The following is a 27,122-nucleotide window of genomic DNA, read 5'->3' on the forward strand; positions in this document are numbered from 1 at the left end:
GGAGCCTGGCCCTTGCTCTGTGCAGCCCCTCCTTGCACTGGGCTCTGCCTGGCTGCAGAGGGCTGTAATTTCGCAGTCTGCTCTCCTCTCCAGCTCCCAATGACATCATCCTGTCTGATTATATAAAGCCTGGGGAGGAAGCCTTTATTTATGCGTGCTTTTTGCTCATAGCTCCAGCTGTCTCACTGTACAACACGCACCCAAATCCCACTGCAGGAACAGGGCTCCCTTTTGCCTGGATCACAACTGCAGTGCAGAAAAAGGTGTGGGTGCAAAATAAAAAGAAAAAAATCTCCCATGTCCTTCCCCCACTGCTCTGAGGACATTTTTGAGGGGTTTGGGTAGGAATCAACCTACCGCACCACTCTGCACCACAGCAAGCTGGGCACAAAGCCAGTAGCCCCTCCCCTGCCCAGGGAGTCCCCAGGGAGCTGAGGGACCTGTGGTAGTATCTCCAAGCTTTGTGTCTGCTGGTCACAAAGGGGCTACACTGGAGCTAGAAACCCACCTACCTTCAATGCCTGAGAAGCCCCCTGTGAGGATCAGCCCAGGGCTGGAAGGCCACTGGCAATTTACCCCCCAGTCCCTGGTGGGCTCAGCCAAATCTCTGTGCACCCCCTAAAAAAGGGTGACCACCTGGCTCGGGTCCATCCTCCTCTTGCAGATGTCACTGCTGTGGCTGCGGGCACAACCATCAGGGAACCACCCCTGCATGTAAATATCCCTGGTGAGACTGCAGCATTTTTGCTAGGACAAGTTTTGGGTTTGTGGGGTTTTTTTTCAGCTTCCACCGTGTGCAGAAGTAATGGAAACTGAGACAAGAAACTTTCTCTGCTGAGGAGTCAGTCACACATACGTGCACACTCGGCTCTGAAGCAGCAGTTTTACCAGATTCAGCACTATCCCCCAGTCTGATACTCCAGATCGACTTTGCTGAATCAAGGCCTGAACATCTGCAAAACACAGACACAGACACACAGACCCTCTGCCCATCTTTATAGATCAAAACTCTCTCCCAGCAGGAAATGACCATCTCGCCTCCAGCAGCATTTCAAAATGCTGAATTCTGATTTTTGTGTGTGGAAAGAAGGGAGCATCTGAGGGAAAAGAAAAGCATTTCCAAGATATTTTTGTACTGTGCCTGCAGGTCTATAGGGCTTGAATTCACCAGTGTATTTAAGCATGTGCTCCACATCAGGAATATGCTCAAGCCCAGTGAGGCTAAATCAGACAGCTGATTTCCAAAAGATGTTAAAAAAGACAGGACCAAATTAAACCAAAGAACCACCAAAAAAAAACAGCAGAAGGAAGATTCTAACATGGAAAAGGACATCATAATCCTTCCCCTCTGCCTTTCTCCTCTTCTCTCTACACCTTCTAACTTAACCCTGAAATTAGAAACCACCAACTTTGTTTGGATTTCAGAGCTAATAGATTGCTTAAAAAATTCAAGAGGGATCACTGGTCAAAGAAAGCAATTCCTGGAGAAATGCAAGTGACCCCACATCAATAATTCATTGGACAAGAATGATTTTGAGATAGAAGTAATGAGAAGCACATGCAAAAACCACAGGGCAGGGAAAATGGTGGAAAACATGGTTTCCTTCTAAAAGCAACTCCCAGGTCAGAGATGTGCTTATCTCTAACAGCGATCACAAGACTTGATGTTTTCTCCTTACTCTTGTCCTTAATCCCCAGCACAGCCCTCTTTGCATCACTACCCACCCCCTGCTTTAGTGGATGCTTGTTGTCAGTGGACTGGAGGTTCTGGGAAGGCCCCAGGTCAGGATGGGGAGGTACTGGGTGCCAGGGGAGGAGCTGGGTGCCAGGGGAGGAGCTGGTGCTTCCTTTGCTGTAAAACATCAGTGATCGCTGCGATCCCTCCGTCCAGGAGCAATAACGCCGCAACCCCTCCAGCCAGCAACAAACACACTCACACTTGCGCACCCGGTTCCACCGGACACCAGAGAGGAGACGTGTGTTTGAGAAAGAAATCTGGCTCAGAAATATGCAGTTAAAAGGTAATATTCTCCACCTGAGCTGTGAAATCATCCAGAACAAGCCTTGTTTTTTGATTTTCAATTAGATCTCTTCTCACGATTATTTATTTTACTGTGTTTGCCCCCAGTTTTAGGAGATGCTTGCTCATTTGCCTCTTTGTTTCCAGTCAGTCTCTACCAGTGGCTCCCTGGCATGTAGGAGTATTTGTATTCCAAATGCTAATAAAATGTGCTATGAAAAAGTAATTGAAAAAAAAAGCCTTTAGATATTTACATTTTTAAGCCTGTCTGTCGTTCAAAAGAAATTAAAATTTAGGACCCACAATAAAAAGAATTGACAGTAAATTATAAATAGGAATTTAAAGGAACAAAAAAGTTATATAGGCAACATTTTCAGCCTGATCTTAAACATACCAGAGCTGTCTGCAAAAATTAAAGATGAACACAAACCCAACTGTATTCTCAAATCAAGGGCAGATGAAAAACAAACCACAAATGAATAGACCTATGATTAAACAATAGCAAGAACAATAAGAAAAACCAACAAGGCAGCGCAGCTTTTCAAAGTCACACACATCAATGCACCTCTGCATGGCACCGAGCTACATAACAGGGAGATAAATGGTGGTACAGTGGTCAAGAAAGCAGCATCTCGAATCAAGCCCGTAAGTGGAAATGAAATACAAACAGCAATGTGTTGATGCACTCCGCAATAGCAGTGTTTTGTCCAAACGCCACCTCAGTCACAAGACCAAGACAAGGCACACTGGGAAAGGAAGTTTCCAAACAACTGAGATACTTGGAAAAAATGGCCAGTTTTGTAGCACACAAACCCTTCTCAACATCTGCAACAGAAGCTGCAAGCCTTACGGTAAGCATAAAGTGAGGATTTTAAGTTAAAATACACTGCCTGCAGTGTCCATTGTACAGCTTGGAAGAGGCTGTTCTGCCAGCCCTGCCCTGACTGTCCCCCAGCCCTGCACACCTCGCATCTCAGAGCCAGCGTGTGGCCAAAACCCCCCAGGCACACAGAAATCACCTCTCCCCACTGCTCTTCCAGATGGGAAGACTCATCACTGATTTCAGCTTTGGCAGAGCTTCAGGCTCTGGGCAAACAGAGGGTACAAGACCAACAAACCTTGTGCTGAGTGGTCTGTTGCCACCACTGGTTGGTTCCAACATGGGTCTTCCTCAGCTGCTACTGCAGTCTGGGGGAAGACATGCTCTCCCCATCACCCTCTGTCACACAGCTGCCAAGGTCCCTCCCTGTCCTGAGACCCCTCTAAGTATAAAACTGAATGTTACTGAGAGCACTCTCCTAATTTTGTTATGATTTTGAAAGCAAATGAATTCCTTCAAGGCTTTCCAAAATCAAAAATGAGGAGGAGAAAGACAGAGAGAGGGGAAATCAGGTGGCCTCCAACCCCTTGGTGAAATATGGAAATACACTCTCATCTCACACCGAGTCTCTACTACCTTCCCTTCCACTCCAACCAGCACTGCAAAGGCTGGGCTGTGTCCTCCCAGGTTTCTGCTTCTGTCCTCCTCTCTGACACTGTATTGCAAACTCTTTGGAACAACAACACAGCTGCCAAAGGCACTGAGGTCTGAACAGGATCCTGTAATTGCACTCAGAAGTCAAGCAGGTCCCAAACAATTAGGCCCAAGCAACATTATAACTGTGAGGCTGATGTGATATATCTGGGGCTATATTTTATTCGCACAATAACTTCTGGGCCTTTGGGTCATATTTGTTGCATATCTTGAAGTTTTTCTCTTTGAACTAGAGGGCTAGAATACAGAAACTTCACTTAAACGAAGAAAATAATTTAAAAAAGAGAGACCATCTGTAATCCCACGACTTCCAAAACTAGGATGTTTAATGGAATGGCAAAAAAACCGGAATACTGACGCTTACAGTAATAAAAATGATACCATTCGGAAAAGTGCCTCCTCCAGAAAGAACTCAGCTGTTTGGTAACATGACCGCTCATCCTTTCCTAACCCCTTTGATCTTCAGTGGCACCAACGAGACAGGCAGCTTCAACTCGGTAGAGAAAGATCAAATACAACAGCCTGTGCTTCACAATGAAGAGGTGATGAGGGCAGGGTAGGTGGCCACCGGCCCAGCAGAGGAATGGAGTCAATCAGTGTCTGGCATTTTCTTCTGCCCCTTCATTTTCATCCAGATCCAGCACCAAGCTCTCGGTGTCTGTTCATCAGTTTCTCTTCCCTCCTCCCAGCTCCTCTGGCTTTTGGCCTTTCTTTGAAAGCAACTTGGACAGTTGTTAAGAGACATCAAATAGCAACAGGTGCTCTGCAGAAGAGTCTATTATTCTTATTTATCAAAGTTATAGTCTCCCTAAAATTATGTATTGAGGATCTACTATTATTGATCTTGGCCACTAGTCATAAAATATTTTAATCCCTGGTGAGTATAATTAACTGAACTTCACTGTAGCACAATACATGATGGTATCAGCCAAACCCCTTTCAGGCTAAGCTGTGCTTACAACATTGTGCTAAACCCTGTAGCCATCACAGGCCATAAATGCTCTACATCACATTCTCCTTCTGACCTGAAAACACAGGCTGGTTGCTGCCGGTATGGTTACATACAGATACCTCTCACACAAGATCATTTGGCACCAACTTTTCAATCAAGCTCACTACCTGATGCATGGGTATCGCAGTTTTGCTACCCTGGTTGTAACATATGGTTATGATCCTGCATTTGGCTATCAGGGAACACACAAAGCAAGCTGTAAACATCAACATGCAATCCAGACTGGTTAATTATAAAGCCCTGACTAGCCCAGTCTAATAAAAACTCTGTTAAAAGGTGGTTAAAAATAGACTGGGTCTTTAAATAGCCAACGGTGTACTGTGCCCTTGTTCTCGCTAATACCGTTATAATCATCCTTCTAGGGATGTGCAGGGTACTCAGAGCCACCAAGTCTGGCAGCAGTCTCCACAGCACTGCGCCTCCATCAGAACCTGCCTTGGCGAGGTGGAGGCTGTAACCTGCTTTGTTGCGACCTATGGATTTCCAGCTTTACTGCTAGAATTAGGTCACCGGCAAAGATAGCCAAGATTTTTCCAAACTCACCAGCTATTCTTGGTTATTCTGTTCAGAGGTTCCCTGGCTGAGCACCATGCCTTTGAAAATGAGGAGGTATTTCAGGCTCCTGCAAGGTTTCTGCAGTCAGACACCGAGAAGTGGGGATGCTCCCACCCCATAATCCTTAACTGCCTTTAAAATTGCCAGGCAACAGGGAAGAGCTCTCCAGTTTGGACTTACTGCCATTATGGTGAGTCCTTACAGCCTCTGAAGGAGAAATCAAAGATGGTGCACATCAGAAAAGAGATGAATTGGCAGGGATCTGCAGAGCGCCTTGAAGGCCACCTGCCTGCATTGAGACTGGAAGAACCTGAGATACTGGCAGTTGGACAGTGTCTCTGGACCTCCTGGCTACAGCAAACAGCTCCCCAGGGCCCACAGGGTGTCACAGCAGTAAAGGCACAGACAGGACCTCAAATCAGAGCTTCTGCTTCTTCGTAATACAACTGAAAGAAACCCTGGACTTTGGTGCCTACTAAATATAGTCAGTTTTTAAACTAGTAATGCCACTAACCAGTCAAAAGAAGCAAGCACTTGCTTTGTAAGATGGACATTTGTCCATAGGTTAAAGACTAAAGGATGCTATCAAACTCTTATTTGTCAAAACATAATTCCTGTTTTTGAAGTAGTTGCTGATATCATTAATATATTCTGATCAGATACTGTATGTTATTTTTGTCATCAACATGATTTTTAAATTCCCCAGATAAGCTATTGCTACTTAAAGATATTTCCATTGTTCATTAAGATAGGACAGAGTTTTTCCACTCCATACATTTATTTTCTGAAGCTATATTTCAGTTTCCTCACCTCACAGAAGAAAATGAGAATTCCTAATGAAAAAATATTCTTAGAATGTGACCATTTGGAACACTTGTTTACACAGAATCTTTTATGCCAGAAGGAAAGCACGTGCTCTTCATCTAATACCTCTTCACACTGTCAGAAGGATTTAAGGAGTCATCAAATACCTACTGCACCTTTCAGGTGTAGAGGGCATACATCTGGAACAGAGGAAGCAGTGCATGTAATTTCATCTTGTAAAATTATTCTAAATTTAATCTCAGACTTCCCAGGAAAAAGGAATTACCAGCCAAGGTCACTATCAGAAATGTGTTTGGAAAAAAACACAAGGAGAATTTAAGAGATCCTAGCGCTATTTTTCATATTGGATACGGATTTTTTGCACACAAAGAGCAGTAATACTGTATTTCAAAAGTCTAGGAGTTTGTTAATGTTATGCGGCAAACAGTTTTAACGCAACTGAACTACATATGTTACTCAGCAGGGGAACCCCAACAGAGAAGCACAGCTACCAGCACCATCACAACAGGTGAGTCGTGTCCTCATGATCTCACAGGCACCAGGAAAGAGAAGTTTTTGAAAAGAGGTACCAGAGAGTGTGAAAACACACATTGCTTCTGCTTAATTGCTGTGATGTGCTAATACAAACTCATTGTCAATAGAGTTCTTCCAAAGAGGAGCGGGGTTTCTCTCCTGGCAAATTACAACAATGTAAACTTACAGAGAAAATATAAAATAAAAATAAATCCCCTGTCTCGCCCTTTCCCTCTAACTACCCTTGACATCTTCCTTGCATTTCCTTTCTCTCCTCTGGGCTCGTGTGAAGGCCAAGAGATGTAGAACTGCTCAAACCTCACACAGGGAAGAAGCATGAAGCTGGCCACTGGGAAACCATCTCCTTGGGCAGAACACAAGACAAAATGTATCCATAAGACACGAAAATTGCTTGACTTTTTTCAGCTCAACTACAAAACTCCTAGTGCTTCCAACAGGGCTCAAAAAGTCATTATATTAAGCACAGGACATGTTTAGTGAACCCTTGATCAGCTGGAGAAGATCATTACAACCCCTGCCTGGGTCAGCAATGCCACAAACTGATAGGATTTTAATTCCCCCAAATCAAGAACAGCTGTAGTTGAGTAAACTAACATTTGTGGGAGGATTAGCTGCCTTATGCTCGCTCACTCTGTATTCTCCAAGCAGGAAAAGGGTTAGGATCTCACCTGGGAACAGAGCAGACACTGAAAGGTTCATGGTTTGTTTTGGAAAGAAAAATAATAATAATAATGATAATAATGATAATAATAATAATAATAATAATAATAATAAAAGGAGCTGGGAACACCTAGTCCTCTAGTTTGATGGAAACTAACAGGACAATATTAAGAAAATAACCACACGAGCTTACAGAAAAACCTGCAGTGGCATTGCATTATAATCACAGCCACAACCTTCCTTCCCTGTTATTTTGTAGGGCCGATGTCCCTCAAGAATTTAGGCAAAAAAAATTACTGCTTCATGGTCAGATATTCTCCATACAGCATCCCGTCCTGGGATTGCTCCTTGTTGGTTTCAAAAAAAATCACTAGTGTTAAAAATAGCAATAATTAAAAACAAACAAACAAACAAGAAAAACAACCAAAACAGATAATTTGCACTGCAAATCATTCATCTGGGGAGAGACTGCAGCGGGTCTCCTCATCATGAGAGCCAAACAGCAAACCAGAAGCACAGATTTCCTGACTTTCCTAGTGCTGTGCTAGCCTGCAGAGTTTGCACACACTTTCAGGAAGGGCGAAGCAGCAACCCAATGGAGCAGACACATGGGCTCTCTGCAGAACCAAGAGGGGGTTATGCAGCAGGCAAGGCCCTTCAGTGAGAGTCCTGTCCACAGACAGCTTGCGTGACCGCAGGTAAATCCCCCAAGGAACTGAAGCACGCACCGCTCGTCCACAACAGGGAGCTAATCCTAATTCCTTCACGGCACGCCGCGCAGCTAAATCTGCTCTTGGCTTTCAGGTGCTTGTGTAGCTCCGCAATGACACTGGTGTGTGACGTGCCCAGAGAGCAGGACACTTGGGGAAGCTAATTCATTCAGCTCTCTGTGCTGGTTAATAATGCCAAGAGTACAAGACGGCCACATCTCTTAAAATGGATCAATCCCTCCATATATGCAGCAAAAACTATCTTAAGTCTCCTCTTGCCTCTGTCCTGTGAAATTCCCAAGATGGAATTTCAGCAAAGTTCAAAGGAGTTTAGTCGGAATCAGGACAAGATGAAGGCTGTATTGTTGACTCTGCAATCAAGCAGTCATAAAACCTTTTATTTCTTTAAAACATTTAGTTTCTGATGTCTGACTGTAAATTCCATGCATTCAAAAGATTATGATCTAGGCCCCATTAAAAAAAAAAAATACACCAGAGTAGCTCAGACATCACATGATTTAAAGAAACAAACATAAACACCTACATAGGACGCTCCTTCTCCGTCCTGTTTTTTAAATATATAGGTTACACTGGCTCACAAACTGATTTTATGTGAGGGATAGAAAACACTTAACTCCAGTTGCTGGGATTCAAGTATCACAGAATATCACCAGAATTGCAGTAGAGATTACAAGAGCTGGGAAGATCAATCATATTTTTCACTTTAAATAATGGAACAGTTTTTAAAAGTGCTCCTTTAAAAACAAGCACACACACACACACGAGCCTTTAAGAAACTCATGCACTTTGTTTTCGCTGGATGGCTGATGGGACATGCAAGGCAGCACCGTCTGCACAGACCAGCCAGCCCAGAGGGCTTATGGAGTCCCCTACTTACATACAACAGCTTTGCACTGCGACTACTGCCAAGCATTCACAATGTGCCCAGTTAACAGTACAACCCCCTTCTCACTCCACTCTTTCCCCACCACACAATTTTTTCTCAGAGATCACTAAGAAAAAACAAACACAACTCGAAGAAACTCCAAGAGATGCTCATGACTGCAGAGGGCATTCACATGTTTTCCTGAAGGATATCACACCAGATTTAAGATTTCCCTTCTCCTCCCCCTTTGCAATCCCTTCACTGAAATGCATGCCCATATGTGCTTTTTCCAGTGAACACCAAGCCTGTAAGCTGCTTTTCCAAGCCAAGAAAAGTTTAAAAGAGGTCACGCCACAGAGAACAGGCTCTGCGCATTTCCTAAGAGGGTCATATCACGTAGAATATCCACAGGAGACAAAGTGTTCACATCCGGTTTCCCACTTCTTCTGGCAAAGTTGCTCTTCTGGGTAGGTGAAGTAGCAAACATGCATTGGGAAAAAGAAAGATGAGTATTTTTTTTCCTCTATCTATTTCCTTATCTCAGCCAGAATTCCTTGATGTGCTTCTAGAATCTAACAGTGATTCTCCCCTTGACACACACAGAGACACTCAACTTTGAATAGCTTTTTTTCTCCCCTAGAACAATCCTGAAATCATTTCTAGGAAAAACTTCCTATCAGTAACAACAGTTGATCAGGGCAATAGGCTGCACTGCCTCCCTGGGCAACCCTGCTGTCAAGGGTTTTCAAGGCCAAGCTGGATCTGCAACTGTCAGGAAAGGTTCAGACAGAGCTCACCCTGACTTGGGGCAAGAGGACAGACCAAAGGAACGCTGCAGGCCCCTCTCAGCCCCATCTGTGACAGCTTCACAAAACACCACTCCAGTCTGAAGAGTGCGGATTCTTGCCCTCCTTTCGGCACAGGGCGCAAGCCAGCTGCAGGGGCAGCATGTCTAGTCACTGGAAAGCGAAGGGGAATTTTGCCTCTCTGAGGTATGACCCTGGCGACAGAGGGAAAGATCTTCTACAGAGTGGCAGCTGTAGCTGCTGCTTGCAGCTGGAAAAGGGCAACAATGCCACGTGTGTGGGAGCAGGTAGGCAAAGTAAAAGGGAGGATCCTGAGGCGTTTGCAGGGCACATTTTCCAGTACAGAATGACACAATCCACTGCCCTGCGGGTTGGCGAGGAGAGGAGCAAAGCAAACAGGAGGGGCTGCAGGGAAAAGGAACCCACGCCCCAAGCTGCTGAAATCAGTTACAGCCCGGTCACCCCAGCGAGCTTCTCTGTGTGCAGTTATGCAGCTGCAAACGTGGAAAAGAGCAGCCAGCTCTGAGGAGCGCCAGGATCCAGCCCACAAGAAACACTGGAAACAGAGATCAAAGGGAAACACAAAGCTGTATACACAGCTGGGGCTGTCTTCCCCTGTTAAAGAGAGACAGACACATTGATTTTAACTGCGAGCTCTTTGTGTGTGCTTGCACGTAACTGTGTGCATCTGTGTAAATGCGAGATCCCGCCCCACATTCAGCTTCTTGACATTACCAAAGTGTAGCTAGTGAATGGTATTTTCCGAGTTATGTGGAAGATTCCAATACAGATGAGCAAAATCTGACCGGGCAACCCAGAACTCAACCCACTCCAGGGAACAAGGCCAAACCTTTGATTTCTGCAATAAACCTGTAACACTGTTATCCCTTTCAGGATAACCCATCTGAACAATTTCACTGAGTTTTCAGCATGAGCAGAACACTTTCCATCTACGGACTGGACTTTGGGCATTACAGTGAATTACTCCAAGTGTTGTGTCTTTAAGCAGCATTGGAAAATTCCTCCTGGGAGGAAAAGGTGGAGGACAGATTGCCTAGAACTTCCTCAAGGTCTAGGAGAGTCAGAGCAACCCCTCCTGCACAACCCAGCTCCGAGCAGAAATAGCAGAGGAACACACTGCGATAGCAGCTGGATATGCTGGCAACTGACCATTCTCACATCCTGAGACACTCCTGGCTGACCAGTCTCTACTTCAAGGCTGGGGACAGGCACAGTGAGCTCCTCAGGGCTGACGTCACCCCTGAACCCCTCTGTTCTGTTCCTTTTCTCTCCTGGGCTGCTCACGGGGAGATATACCCATACAGAAATTAGCATCAAAATCAAGTCTGGCATCAGCTTCCTTCTCCTTTCCACACATCCCTTCTGATGGGCACACGGCTTTGCCAGCTTTCACGTGGAAGGGTCCTTATTTCTTCTCTATGAACAAATATACCCGCTTATTCATATGAAGAGTGGTGTCTATCAAATGCCATCCTTGTGTTGTTGCATTTCTCACTGTCCTGGAGAGGAAGCTGTTTGGTGCAGGAACCCTTGGCACTGCTCTCCGAATGACTGGGCACAATTACAGCACTGTAGAGACAAGCAGGGGGAGCAACAAGAACCCAAGTGAAAGAGAAAATATTTGAGAGTCATTAAGGGCTGTGCTCCTAAATGATTCAGATGCTTTTAGATATTCCACCCTAGAGTTCAGCAACCAGCCAGCTCAGAGATAGTCATGCTTATAAAGTCAAGTGCAAAATGCTAAGTTCTGTGCAGCTGTTTACTACCAACCACGATAAAAACCACACCCTCATCGTATGAACCGTTATCAGCCTGGACCACGCGTGAGCCCACTGATACCATTCACAGAGTCTGTTTCTACGAAAGGAACACTGCATTTGAAGCTCATGTCCTGTTTCCACTGGAGGTTTCAGCCTTCCCTTCTGAGAGCTGAACATTCTCATTTGTGAAATCTCCCATTCACAGCAATCCCTTTTTCATCTTCAGTCTTAAGGTATTCTACTTAAACTGCCAGGGAGGAAAAAAAAAAAGTGCAAAAAACATCCATCCTTTGCGAAAGCTTTTCATTTTTCCCTAAATAAGTCATGTTGCTTTATGAATGCACTCTCAAAGGTAAATAATTAACAGGCAAGAGGGACAGAAAATCTTACTACACAGCTAATGGGAAGTGATGCTCAGGCAGCAATGTACACATGAAGGACGCCCTCAAAAGACAGCCCTTAATTTTTTTAATGGACCATTGGGCAGAAAACCTGAGTCATCCTATTGCTCTGGGATCCAGGGATTCCTCAGTGCTCCTTTAGACTCAGGCAAAGCCAAAATCTTAACATGAGATTCAGCCTGCATCTGACAAATCCAAGTGCCACCTTTGAAAAAGGGGATACTCTAATTTTGCAAAGGGACAGTACACATTTACCAAAGAGCAAACACAGAGCGCTAGACAGAGATGATCTCTATTTCTACACAAATTCAAGCTCTTAAGACACACAGAAAGGGAGGCAGGTAGATGACACCATTACAGCTACATCCTGCCATGAGCCTGATTTAGCCCTGCACATGTTACCCAATGGTTTCATGGGAGGAGAATTCCTAACCCTTGGTTGCACATTGCCTATTTAATTGTTTTATGGTTGTCACACGCACTCTTTGGGAGGAAACCTGTCTGGTCTGTTTGCCCACAGCTATGCAAACTGCTCGGGGTGACCAGCACCATTTGCAGCCAGGCAACAACCACAGCAACGGCGAGATGAAGCCCTTTGCTTTCATTTCCCAGCCGAGGCTGCGAACGCCTGTGACACCTGCACTGCCCGCTGCAGCTCCCAAAACAAGGGGCTGGACCACCCTGTGCTGAGCCCTGCCAGCTGCCCACAGCAGCAGGGGTACCTGCACTTTGTGGTCCTCCTCTCTTTCCAGATGGGAGAAGGTGCAGGGCAGGCAGACAGCGCCAGGCAGCACCACCCGGCCCTGGGCAACACTGACGGGGAAGAGGGAGAAGTTTTGAAGGCTACAGAGGTGGGACGGGGGAAACTTTTGTGAAGGAGAGCAAAAGCAAGCAACTGCCTGGGGGTGTGGAACAATGAAGCAAAGGTTGATGTAAAATTGTGCCTGTTACTTCAGGCACTGAATCCCTGTGAGTTTCTGCTCTTCACTTATTAAATGGGGGTGTCTGATTCTTCCCACCCCTCCTTGACAAAGTGTAAGGTTATAGATTCTCAAAGTTGTGATACTTTGGTAAAAATGGGCCACACAGAATGGAGAATGAGAAAGTTTCTCACCTACATTTCCTATCCCATGCTGAATTTACTTTGGTTATCACAAGTCTGCATGGGCTATGTTGCTACAGTACCCTCAACACATGTACCAGATACAGATATAGATCAGCACACGCAACTCCAGCTTCTGCCCCAAGAGTAAAAAGTCCTGAAACTTGTAGTTAACACGTAATCTGTCTCAAAAATTATATTCCTATTACCTCATCTTTTCTAAGGCAGCAACTCCCCAAGTGGCTTTTAGCTAAGTAATGCTTTCAAGGCTCATGAGCAACGTTAGTCATTTGAACAAGGAAAATTGTTGCATCAGAATTTCTGGCTCTCGGCACTTCAACAAACACCACCTCAGGAAAGAAAAAAGCCAAAAAAAAAAAAAAAAGCCTGTAAAGTCTCCAGAGATGCATTTGGGAAAGATATGCAAGTACAGAGCCCTGACATGGTTGAAAACTGAGCCAGGAAAGCTGGATGCTTGACTTCCTACCTGGGGCCAGACTCTTCCCTGGTCCAAGCTCACTGATTACAGAGGAGATTTGCTCAGTCTTTAATTTTCTTAGGACAGCCATAATCATACCTAACTGTACAGGGGTCAGCCTGAAAGAAAACTGTGGCAACACACCCAAGTAGAAATTAGAGGATGCAAGTTCGGGAAGCTGTTCAAGAACCAAAGCTGGTGATGATGCACTCCGAATCAGATATCACCTAAATACAGAGAACCACTTCTTTACACACCCACAGCAACTACAAGACCCCTCCTGGCTCCCCAAACACAGTAAATAACCAGTAACACACCATTTGATACCTCTTTATTTACTACTCTGGAAATCCTAAGTACAGGATGCTGAAGCAAGAACTCAGCCAGTAAGCGAGGAGACTTGACTGTAAAGCACCTTTCTTTCTAAGATGGGGGTTCCCTCTAAAGTCTCCCTTCTGGGAGGCAAGACAATGGCAGGACTCTCAGCATCAGGCCCTTAAGCCAAACAGATTGTGCTGACATTTCTTTCTACACTATGGGAAGAAAACACATCATAAAGTGTCCCTAAAACACATCTTAGTTGAGAGGGCTTGGTGATAAATATCTGTTTCTGAAAACTGGCTTGTAACAGGGATTTTATTGTGCAACATTATGGAAACAAAAACATTTTGCTTTGCAACAGTTTATCCAAAATACTAGTATTGTTCTTTTTCCTTCTCCAACTGCCATTGGATTCATAAGGGAGGTGCAGAGATCTAGGAGCAGAAAGGAAGGCAAGCATGCATTCATTCTTCACTGCATCATATTTAATAAAATATAAAACTAGAAATTCCAGTATGAGCAGTACTGAAGGACTTTCAACAAAATTAGGATCTTTTTTTGCCTTCAAATTTTGGCACGGAGACTGTCTCTTTTCAGCAGGTTTACTCAGGGTTCAAAATGCTTTGCTGCCCAGCCAACATGAAGTAAAGCCTTCACAGACTTTTGATTGCAAGTGAATCGAAATGCTGCTTCTGCTACCAGGAGGCACTTTGCATGTGCAAGTGTGGTGGTCGGCCAAAGGGAGCAGATCACACTTTTACAGGATCTGACTGGTGAGTTCCAGGAGCAATGCAAAGAAATGACCAGAATATAGCAAAAGGCAGACCTGATACTAAACAGATGACTGAGCCCAAATGTATCCAGAGAGAACATTTCACTGACAGCCTTACTCTACAAGCTGCAGACTTCACTCTCTCCAGATCAAGCAAAAACCAGCACAGCAGTGTAATAGTTATACAGATCTTCTAAACCAGAGGAACAGACTTTATCTCTGCTGACAATTGTTAGACCTTGCTGAAAACAGAGGCATCTGTCATCCAAGCAACAGAGCTGAAGACAGGCAGCCACCTCCAGCTCTTGCTCCATCTCGGCCACAGGACAGGAGCGTTTAGCTACAGTTCCCGCATGAGCAGGCTGGATCAGGGCATGCTCTGACCTTTGGATGTGTCCAAGGAAGCAGTGTGCTCAGCTGTATTGGCCATGGCTTGGCTGCTGCAGGGAACATCACAGGTTCCAAGTTTTATTAATGAAGAAAACAATATGTACTGTCAACTTTTGTTACATGAAGTTAACATGAAAACAAAGCTCACTCCAGAGAACAAATGAAATTTACTGGATTAGTTTCTTGTTCCAGTGCTCCTGATAAATAGCACTGAAGTCAACACCACATTGATTAGTTTGTTCAAGACAAACACTGATCAGATTGCCTTGGCAAGTATATATAGCACTACTAAAGCACAATCACCCATGCCTATTCAGAGGAGCAAGGTTTCACTACATTTTCTCTTCCCTTCCTTCATCTTTCCCAGCCTAGACAGCATGCCTGCACCAGAATCATTTAAATGCCCTATGTTAAACATTTCCCCCTCCTTCTCTTGCATTTAGCTAATAGACACACTCAAGTCCCTATTCTAGAGAAACGAACTATGCAATTGCTGCAGAGGCTCCAGAAGGCCCACGTTTCAGTGCAAACTGACCCAGGTCATGGTTTTATCCTGAACGTTCAGAAGGGTTTTTCCATCATCTCATCTGCCACCTCAAGTGTGCAGCCCAGCAGAACAGTCAGCTCTGCATGAGAAACCGTTTCAGAGAAACACTGTAATAAAGATCCTGTTATGTTGAAGAGAGGGTGGGTGGGGAATCACAGAAGATAGAAGGGGGATCCTGACAAGAGAAAAGCTAAAATCCACAGCACTTGATCACTGCTATATGTCTGTCTTCTTCACTGTGTTTCTGATCATCTCAAAAGGTATCAGAGAGAAAGGATCTTGCATCACTTCACTCTGTGCTTTTTCACTCAACACAACTCTTCAGCAACTTGGTTTAGAAGGAGTTTTGTCTCCTTTAGATTATGCCCTTTTTAAACAATGTATTTTTGCAGAGCCACAAATTCTGTGAGATCTTCAGAAAATTCTGATTTCCGCAGTTCTCCCAAGGTGTCTTTCCTTCCCTAGATCTATCTTTTGTTTAAGCTAAATTACTGTTACCGGAAGAAAAATCTGCCTTAATAACTCATTCCTTACCCAGTTACTCAGCTTTGTTTTCCTTCCTTCTGCTGTATCACAATGTAATCATCACCAAAACCAAACAGATCAATCTAGGATATACAGAAACACATTGTTTATATGTATTTTTAAAAATCTGATCAATAAACATCTTCCTTGTTCTATCAGGAGACGTAACCCTTCTGACAGACACCACCACCATGCTGGTCTACCAGAACCGCCACTTCACAGAGCAGCAGGAGTCGTCTCGGTGCCAGGTACCTCCTCTTCATACCACACTGACCACATCCTTCCAAAACCACTGCCTGTCTAAAATCTTCACCGACAACAGTCAATTCTGCTATCTGTATAACACACACCATCTAACTTAAGCCTGAATTTTATTTATTACCATCTTTTGAGAAAATATTACACTACTACAGTTAATCTTTAAGTCCTTTGCTTTATCATGTTTTATTTTAGAAGATGATGGGTTGCTGCTTATGAATCAGGTTTTTGGTAGGCATGTTAAAGGACTAAAAAGTATTGTTTTAGTTATGCCTTGCAGCTTATGAGAAGCAGAATACCGGTTTCTTGTTTAAATGCAAGCTATGACTCATCCCAGGCAGAGATAAGCTGAAACGCATACCCATTAAATAAAAAACACAAACAATTTTCCAAAATAAGGATTAATTACAGATAATAACTATAAATTAACTTTAATCTTTATAAATCAAACAAAGCCCCTTATATAAATGTCCCTTCAATCTTTTCAGATAAAAAAAATAAACTCAAATCAAAGCAGAAAGAGAAGTCACTTAGAGTAATATTTGGTACCAATCAAACAGCTCCTTAGCAGAAACAGGAGTGGAGCTTAAAACATCACTTTAATTTTTTTAATATATTTTCAGTTACTTTTTAACATCAAAGGAGTACCAGATTCTTAATCCTGATACACTGAAACATCACCAGCTCTGCAAAGTGAGTCCAAGTTAAATCGCATATTCAAAAAGGAGGAGGAGAGCATTTTGTTTTTCTACTATTGTCTTGCTACTGCTTGAAAGAAACTCTGTGTAACTGTTGAATGGGTTAAAACAACATTTTAACTGAACATAAGAAGGCTGCTGTTCGCAGACAAGAAGGGAAAAATCAGAGTCAGAGACCTAATAGTGCACAATTTTGAAAATTACAGTGTGTGTCAATAATGGAGATAACAGTGAAATTCAAAAGGAATAATCTCAAATAATAGGGAAAATGAGCACCTGCCAGCCACAAAGCCATTAGTATCAGGGCTTTTATCTTTGCAACAGTTAAGTCTGGAGACACTGGCAAACTTAACGACACAGCAAATAAAACATGATGAAAATCTAACCAGGAAGCAATCCCCTTCACTCAGAAAACACTGCTGTGGAGTTTGAAAATAAATGCTTTCAGTGTGAAACTCACTGCCCAGATCATTGGTAACAAACCCTGCAAGCCCAGCGTAGCCAATACAGGGTCCAGCTGGGTTTGCAGGTGTGTGTAGCTGCTCAGGCCACAGCATCTTCATCAAAGGACAGACAATCCCAAACCTGAAGCAGCAGGCTCCTGACCAAAGATCCCAGATACAGGAGTTCCCCTGTACCGACCACCAAACGTGATCAAACGTGTTCTTCCCAGAAAGATGAAAACCAAGGGCTTGTAAAACTGTGCCTGAGACACAGACCTGGAATCCAGTGCCTCGCAATGGGAAGCCCTGGAGGAGCCTTGCTGAGAAGGGTGATGGTTAAAAGTCATCAACCTGGAGCAGGTGGGGACTACGGAGCATAACCAAGACAGAAGGAGAGGAAGAGAGAGAGAGATGGTATCACACCAGTAATAGGAAGACACATTCTGTAGAAAGCAAACAGCTTGTCGACATCCAGAAAAAGGTGGCAAAAGGTGAAGCACAGGTAATAATAATCCTCTCACTAGCAACACAAATAATAAAGCACTGGACAGTAGTCAATCCTCCTGATAATCCCACCACAGGAAGAATGGTTAAAGGAAGTCCTCCGTTAAGGACAAGGAATCACACAGAGAGCTGGTATCTGGCATATCCTAAACCCATCAGCACTCGACAGCCCTTGTCTGGACAATAAACATGTAATGGCAGCTGCTGAGATCTCTCTCACCCACAGGGAGTTTGAAGCTTCAGTGCCTGTCCCACAAGCCTAAAGGTAGAAAAATATGGTCACAGATCCACGCAAATCTGGCTAATGTCAAAGGACCAGGCTAGTGCAGGGAAAGATGGAGACAGCTCTGCTCTAAAGCTGTACTGAGGGTGAGCAGCATTTGCACTAACAATTAGATATGCAAATAAGCACATTGAAAATTAGTGACGGTTTACTGTTGTCATGGAGAAAAAAAGCACCCTCCATTCTGGGTCAGACCCAAGCACTGCTTGCCTTTTTTTTTTCCTTCCCCTCATTGGTAAATAAAGCTGCAGAGAGCACTGGAAAACCCATGAGCCAGCATTTCTCAACAAGGCTCAACCTGTGACCAGAAAGGTTGAGACCTGGGGGAGACAGGAGCATAACATAACCCAAATACAAAAACCTCCCTGCATCACCCCAGAAAGGCAGGACCACAACAACTCGACCCTCAGAAAGACCAGAAGGTAGAAGCACAGCCTGGAAGAAAACATCCACACCATGCAAAGGCCAAGCTGCTTCCCAGCACTGCTGCTACTGGGGGAGGCAGATATGGGGAAACTGTGGACAACACAATGCACAAGGTACTCAGCTCTGATTCTCATGAAGCTACATGGGAAGATCTTGTCTGAATGGAAATACACACTTGGCTTGAAGCCTCTGAGTGTCTTTGGCCATCCTTACAGTGGTCCAATTCCTTGTTAAATGATGGCTGCTAAGAGGGAAGAGGAGGCAAGCAATCTATTTAGACTCAGCTTTGCCACCCTGGGGGTTTTCTTCATAGGAGCAGCTGGCCAGAGCACTGCCTTTGTTCAAGGAGCCATAAAAAACACAGACATCACCCCACCCCCCCACCAGCCCTCCTAAAATCCCACAGAAGAGCCAAGATAAGTTTATAATAAAAACCCTGACAGAACCTTAACTATAGCATCCTGAATGGAAGGTGATAATCTGATCTGTGTGTGAACTAGCTCCCCTTGTCTCAACGGTATTTATCTTACTTTAACTCCAGTTACAAAAGGATTGAGTCATGTAGAAGAGCCAGCCAAGTAACAAAACTGCAAGGCTTGCTAAAACTTCAGATTCCAGGATAAACAGGCGCAATTCTAAAACAGGTTAGAAGAGAGAGTCTCCATAGGAGCACTGGTAGCCAGACCTCTGAGCCTGCAGACAATGGTATTTTCTTCTGCACTGCAGAGATTATCACAGCCCAGCGGAGGGGTGAAGGGAGAGGGTACAGAGCACAGGGCTCTGCCCTTCAGTTCATAGTAACAAGTATTACCCAGGGCCCAAGAAACCTGATCCGGTAGCAACCTCATGTATGGAAAGTGCCCCAGTCAGATTTCACTGTGTCAGGAGAAGAACAGTATTTACTCTGCATACAGATTAGTCACAAAACTGGGTCACTTCTTGCCTTTTCAGAGAGAGGGAGAAAGAGAAAAACACAAAACAAAACCAAAACCCCAAACCAAAACAACAACCAAAGACAAGGCTTCTTTTTCAGATCTCATTGTATCTCCCACCCAACTTTTAAAACTATGTGATGCAGTGTGGTCATTCACAGCTGTCTAAGCTGATCAAACGGCACCTGCATGTGTAAGGTTAAAGCACATTACACTCACTAGGCTTGCATTTCTTAGAATTCAGCTCATTAGCTACTTACCGGTTCTTTTCTAGTTCGTTGTGCGTAGACCTGGAAGACAAACAAAAATTTGGATTAGCCACTTTTGACCTCTCAGCACCACAGATCAGTCGCTGCAAGCTGTACAGATCCCTAGCGGCATATTGCAGTGTAAAGACAAGCAAATACATACATCACAATTTACAGCTATAACCTCAGTCTCCCTGTCAACTAGAGATTCCTCCCCTCCTACGTCTGTATTTACCTGCTACCTGCAAAGCTGGTACTCTTACTGGTGCTATGGAAAACGTTCCCTGGAGACTTAAACGCACACAAAATCACAGAGAGAGACAATGCCTGTAACAGGGGACCAGAGTCAGCCATTTCCAGACCACTTCTGGCTCTGCCACCAACTCAGTAGAGGGCTGCAGTTATGTTTCTTTCTGGTTTAGTTTCTCCATCCACCCTGTAAAAAATATTAGTATTATCTGCTAACACAGGAGTTTATGGAGCATTAATTTCTGCACATCAAACACATGGGAACCTTCTAGCAGAACTGGCTCTGTAAGGACAACCCCCGGAGCCCTTTAGCAGTCACATGCCAGATTTAGCAAACCTAGTACAACTCCAGATACAGCCAGCATTTGAGCACAAAACGGGATGACCATTATTGCCATGTTTGCAAACATTAGCGGTGCTGAGCAGCACTTTTAGGATGCCTGGAAACCCCTCAGGGATTGAACCAGCACTGCTACAGCACTGGCTTGCAGCAAAGCAAGTGACCCATAAAGTGGCACTGTGACCGCTTCACAAAGGAGGGGGCTTTGTCTTTATACCTGGCTGCCCCACCAAGTCTCTGCCCAATTTACAGGTCGCAGCTTGAAAATGAGACCAGCTAGGAACAAAAGGGAAACAGGCAAGTTCATTCTCCTTGTCTCTGTGATGACAGCACCAGTGGCAAAAAAAGAGCTGAAATTCTTTCAGGATTTCTACTCCAACGGTGTTATTAGTAAACCAGGTACAGTTCTTAAGGATTATTTAAAAAGGATAGCAATTTATCCAACATTTCTCTTTAACAGAAGGTCACCTTAAAATAAGAGTAAAAGGAGCCCAAGAGCTTAATAAAAAGGATCTATTTTCTGTAATTTGGCATCACATTTCTTCCGGAGCTCTGAGAAGATTATCCTCTATCCCCCATCTGGAGAATCCCACAGAGTATTCTACAATTAGGGAACCGAATGGAGGATGCGCTCCAAGGGAAACCCTGTCATAATTAAATGCTCCTCCAAAAAAAGGGAGGAGGAGCACTTAACAGGTGTTAGAACCTCATTGAAGATGACAAATAAACCGTGGATATCTGTGAAAAACAAGGTAAATGAGTCTTTGCTAGCCATGGCTGAGAGCTGCAGGTGGCCAGAGGAAAAACCAAACTTTACTGTATGTCTGTGCAAGGTACCCTGCACAGCAGGATATGGGGTACCCTAAAGGCAAGGCACACTATGGCCCAACTCCTAAAGTAAACTCCTAAAGCAAATCTTTCCCTCTTGATAAGAGAGGATCCCTTAAGTCTGGTTCCTAGGAATCAGAGAAATGAAACTAATATTTAGTCCAGAAAATTTCTCAAATCAAACCCACACCTCCCACAGAGCCTAAACCAGCAAAATCCATTTGTCCAGGCAATCTGGATGCAAATTAACCTGCCAGGGCTGAGCTGTGGCCCTTTAAAACCACTGCCTGTATGTTCTTTGGAACATGCTTATTGTTCTTATTTACAGTATGTTCCTGCAGGAGACTTCGTGCTCTTCTTGGCTATGACATTAGCAGTTATAAAGCCAGAGAAATGCAATGGCTTGAATTCCTATATTATATCGAGCCAATTATCGAGGCCAGCATTGAAAGAACAAAGTTTGGCCCACTGCTGTGAACAAAATTAAAACAGCAGGTTCTCCCTACTCCTCTCACACAGGAGACTCTTTATTACCTATCTGCCTTCTGATGAACAAGACAACTGAGAGGGGTCAAAGGCTTTTCACCAAGTCAGGAAACATATGCTGTGACTTTTAACCATACTGGTGAGAAGGAAAATCCCAACCTCCCCACCCCCACCCCAACGCTTTCCTAGTGAAGCTGAATGCAAAGGAAAGAATTTCAGCAATGCTGAATGAATCCTATGGGGATGATACTGCCCTTACCTGACGATACTTTGCTTTGTCTTACTGAGGACAATATGAAAAGTTTTCATTTTTCCTTTCATCTAAATTTAGGAAAAAAAACCCAACAAAAAACAGCACTGCTCTCCACTACCACCATCCACTAACTTTTATTTTCTGTGCCACTTTCCCTTTGCTTGGACAATGGATACAGGAAAAAAAAAAAAAATCCCTCTTCTGTTCATAATTCATTTCATTTTCTGTAGCTCTTGATCTAGAGATTAATTTTCTCCCCTCATCTTTGCGCGGCACATGTCACTAAGATTTATTTGGAGTTAAACAAGGACAGTTCTCTCAGTGAAGTGGAAAAAAGTACTGGAATCTCTATTGATACTACATTCAGAAAAAAGATCGTTCCAATAGGTACAGAAACAAGTGTAACTGAACCTCTTTTAACTGAGCTAGTCTTATCATCAACTGAGAACCTAGAGACTATCACCAGACTGAAATCAAAGCCCCATCCTTGTATGCCATCACCAGCATTTTGACGGGTACAGGACGAACACCCCAGCTGTAAACTATTGCAGCACTCGGGGAACGTCTCAGGGTTACTTGTAGCACACTGTGTTTACAACAGCGAGGAACTGGTGTGTTCAGTGTGATGCTTCTTTGCTGCTTTTCATAGTCAGTCACAGCCTGTGTCACCCAGTGAAATAAGGACACTGTGTCAAGCATGGACCACAAAACAGAGGAATTCACATCTCCGCTGTCAGGCAGGCAGGACAAGCAGGACCTCGCACCCACCTGCAAAGCTGAAACCGCAGCCACGCGGGTATGGACACGCTCAGAGATGAAAACAAAAGCCCAAGCACACTGCTCAAAACCACAGCTGCAATGTGTAAGTAGCTCAAGCACGAACTGTCCACAGGGTTCTCATTTAAAAGTCAGGTTTCTCTGGCAGTCAGTTCTTTAACATTAAATTTAAAACACCCAAACTAGTAACTACTCCTAAAAACTGAAGGAATATTACATAAGGAGAAGGATCCTGCTGACTACATTTTGAAAACAGCTTGGGAAAACATCAAGAAAGAGTTTTAGAAGCTTAACATAAAGAAGCCAAGCAAACAACAACAAAAACAGCGGAGCAGTTCCCATCACAATTTTAAAGAACAAAAAGCTGAAAGAGAAGAAACAGAAGTTTATCCCTCTTTAACCCAGATACCTGAAACTGTGTACAAAATAAGAAACAGGGAAGCAGCAATTGTCAGTCACTCTAATTTAAGGTCAGATTCAACAACCTTTTTGAGCCCCAAGTCTGCCTGCAACCTTGCTATCCAACACTGTAACAAGCTGTTGCTGAAACATCAAGCTACACTAAATTCCCCCAGTGAATGAGACATTGTAAATGATTTATCACTTTATCCCATTTTCTGTATTTAAATAAAATCTCTCCTACCATGGTAGAGGCAGCCAAACTTTCCCTGAGCACAGGTAAGCCAACAAAACAGTGTCAGGGACAAAGAAGCTCTGAAGAGCACACAATTCATTTGTCATTGGGTTTTTTACTGTAATTAAAATCACAAAGCTGCCACATGACATTAAACACAGCTGACCTTTCTAGTTTACACATTTAATATTGATAAATAGCCCAATGAATACATTTGCAGCATATCTGCATTTCGGTTTGACCTCTTAGTGGGGTAACTATTTTCTATCAGGAAAACACAGCCCAAGAGTCCTTGTCCTATGCAATACACAGATGGCATTTAGACCCAATGACCCTGTCATCTCCTTGTACCTGGTCACCCTTGTGTCTGTATCCGTCTCCAGAGGAGCCCAGGACTCCATCTTGACCACAACAGACACTGGTGGCTTAGGAGATGCTGCTGGTCCTAAATACTGTCAGGAAAAGAGGTCGGGAAATAAAAATGACCTCTTGCAATACATATTCTTAATGTCAAGACAGAGGCAGTGCTTCTCCTCCAAATTCACTCACCCCACTCTGTTTTAGCAAGAGATTAATCAGGACAGAAATATTCTATCAGCTTGTGCAAACTGAGGCACAGTTACCTAAATCATGTTTAGCAAAACAGCAAGAGCATCCATCTACAGACCAGGACAAACACTTTCTGGTTTACTTCTCTCAGATTCAGCCACCTCTGGTACTTAGGCATCACCACACCACTTACAATCTCATTCTTCATTTTACAGACCTTCCCCACCTTCTGGCTCTGTTGACACCCATTCTCTTGGCCACCAAATTCCCCTACAGGAAATGCAACCTTCATTCCCCAAGCCAAAATCAACCAACCCTTCTGGAACCAGTGAACTACATTAGTGCTCTCTCTTTTATGCAAGTTCTTCCTCAGAAATTACTCCTATTAGAAATAGCCAAATGACAAAACAAATCAAATGAAAAGGAAGGGGGATCAACAGCTTTTTTCAATTTTAAATCCACCTGTGTCCGCAAAACAAAACTTACTGGCTGAAGAGCCCCATTGTTTGGCCAGGGTTTCAGGCAGCAGTGGATCAACACTGTAAGCAGTCTACGAAACCAACTGCACAAGCCATAGTCTGGGAAGCCTATGGAGAAGCTGCACCAGTAGCAACGTGTGAGGCTTTCAGACAAACAATAGCTGTCCAAGAGTCAAACCTTCCTGCCCAGATGGAGATGCTCCAGGGCTGAGTTTCTAAGGGAGGTGTGAACCCATCTCAGCCCCAGGAGATCCAGAAGCCTGGCTCTTGGGGGACTGCACAGGAGCCTCCAGAACCCAGCACCTTATGGTAGTCAGAGCTGCCAAGAGCTCCTGCAGTGAGGACTGGGACACAGCTGAACAGAAGATGGCAGAGCTGGAGTAGAAGCCCTTCTACTGCCATCCTCACACCCTTTGCAAGTACCAGCCTCAAGTACAACAAGAGCCTCACCTCACCTCAGCAAATCTAACAAAACATTTTCCTTCCAAGCGATGCTAGAGACAAAAGTTATCTTAGTCATTACTGTCCCATGATCCCCCTACAGTGTCTGGCCTTGAGGTCCAGAATAAATGCTTCTCCATGAGGAGCTGAAGTGAGGTGCCAGAACAGACTGTTTCACCTTCTCACTGACGCCAGTGGAGATGCACCAGATTAACCTGGCCCCAAACTCTGGCTATTTTTTCTGTCACTCTTAGATGGACATGGTATCAGATTCCTCCCAAAGCTCTGATCAAAGCTGTTTTCCCAGAATCAAGCCAGACTCCTTCCAAAGTTCACATTCTCCGTCTCCAACAGAGAAGGCAATGCAGCCGTACTGGCATCTGTTCGTGTTTATTCATCTTTAGAAAAGGTGAAAATGGCCCCACAGTCTGTTTTGAGCTCAACAAGGGGAAAAAAGCTCCATACAGTTCACAACTGCAGAAGGTCACCTGCCCCTGGCTTTCTACACAGCATCTTGAAAGCCTCCTGCAACGCTCAGTCAAAAACAACTTTAAAAGGTACACCAACCGCACACATCCCTTGAAAAAGTAAATGTCTTCCGACCCACCTACAGTATTTACACAGCCCCTCTCAGTTTGGTACCTCTTCCTCATAAGGACGACTTGTTCGCAACACTTCTGAAACTAACTCTTCCCTAATACTTCTATGCAGGGGGGACAACAGCAACACACAGAAAAGCTAAATGATTTTCCCAAGGTCATACAAGAAGCCTGTGGCAGAGCAGGGTACTTAACTCGGGCTCCCTGAACCCCAGGGTAAGGTGTGGATTTGTGGGGTGCTGGTCTCTGAAATCCCAAAGAGACATCTAGTAAGGACATTTGTGCCATCTGATTCTTGGGTCAAAGAAAAAAATGACAGAATCATTGTAAGCTGCAAGTGAGAGAGTGGAGACAAAAACAAAACAAAACACACACACACACACAAAAACAGCAAACCAACTCAAACCTAAACCAGCGCTCCTAGCTTGCCCACTTTCTACCAAGTGAGCCAACCCTGTTCTCAGACACCACTGTACAAGGTGCCAAAGAATCTAAACTGGGATCCAAGCGCAAAGTAACATTAGTTTAGTGATAAAACTAATTTGATAGACACATCAGGTGTAACTCTCAGGTAGGGAAGGAACTGCAGCTGCAGTCCCAAAGCACACTGTACATGTTCTGCTTTTTCAGCACAAGGGAGGAAAAAGCAGAAAGACAGCTTGTTCCTGCTGAGCACCGTGAGTCTCTTCCAGTCCCAGAGCTGAGCTCCCCAAAACCAGAGCAATGCCCTAACAGGCAGCACAAGGTGGCTCTCTGCAGGGGAGGGGTTTTCCAAGCCAGGCCACAGAACAGCAAGAATGTTGTTTCGCATTCACTGCTGCAATCTGGGTCCAGCAAAGCAGCCCCCAGCTGGCTTCCCTCCCCACTGCACAGGCTGGGAGCCAGTGCTGGTGAGGGTCTTCTCCTGTGGCACCTGAGACACTACATGCAGAGGCTGGTCCCGGTCCCAAGTGCTGGGGGAAAACTGCCCCATCTCATACACTCCCTCACACAGGGCCCTGCACGGCCAAGAGGAACCACATTTGCCGAACAAGCAGCTATTCAATATTTTGTTTTCTCCTCATTGTTCAACGCGTGGCCTCAAGCCAAGCCCTGCTCTGAATACAGAACCGGTGGTTTCCTTACAGGCTTTTTGACAGGCTCACTGAGAGCAGCGGCTGGGCAGTTCACAAGCATGTTTATTGTCAAGCATCCTCACCTTCCAAATCAGAAGCTGAGAAAGAAAGAAGTCAGTGTTGCAGCTTCTTGCCCCTCAGAGTGCCGCTACAAAGGCCCCGAAGGGCCTGGTTTTCTAGGCCACTTTACAAACTCAAAGCACAACTCCCACTGGTGGCCCTTACAGCTGTGCATCATCAGCACTTCCACAGCTCAGACCCCAGGCTCATACCTTGGAAAAAATCACAACACAAAGAACAGACTAATTGGGGGTCTCCTGTGACAAGCCAGACTGAAGGGGACTTGCTGACTGTAGACAGAGCTGCTGACAGGGGCCAGGAGCAAAGAGAGTTCTCCAATGCACTATTTGCTGCTCCATTCATCTGCTTTCTAACTTCTGAGACAAGTGAGCAAAGGTCCTACAGAAACCACCTTCCTCCCTTCCCAGCCCACAGCTAATCACATCAGAAGGGGCTTGTGCACACAGATCAGATACAAAGGCTGATGTATGTTCATTTTGGGAGGTATGTTAGCAATTTCAGTAGGGAAACCCTGGCCCATCTCCCTCAGACACACAGCAGCCAACATCATCTACAGTGATTTAGAACCTGGCCAAATTCAGGTAGATTCTCACAGGTCAAGAAAAAGTATATCCTTTGCCTTCACCATGGCAAGATTCCT

The 27,122-nt window shown here is 44.5% G+C and overlaps 1 protein-coding gene across 2 annotated transcripts in view; it reads right to left on the minus strand.

The window, feature by feature from the left end:
* Window positions 1-27,122, minus strand: part of MXI1 (MAX interactor 1, dimerization protein) — a 56,248-nt gene that overhangs the window by 9,252 nt on the left and 19,874 nt on the right. For both annotated transcript variants that reach the window (XM_065067050.1, XM_065067051.1), the window contains exon 3: window positions 19,664-19,693. In XM_065067050.1, coding sequence (XP_064923122.1) covers window positions 19,664-19,693 — 30 coding nt within the window. The remainder of the gene's footprint in view (window positions 1-19,663; window positions 19,694-27,122) is intronic.

This window comes from Columba livia, chromosome 6 (genome assembly GCF_036013475.1).
Source record: "Columba livia isolate bColLiv1 breed racing homer chromosome 6, bColLiv1.pat.W.v2, whole genome shotgun sequence".
Taxonomy (NCBI): domain Eukaryota; kingdom Metazoa; phylum Chordata; class Aves; order Columbiformes; family Columbidae; genus Columba; species Columba livia.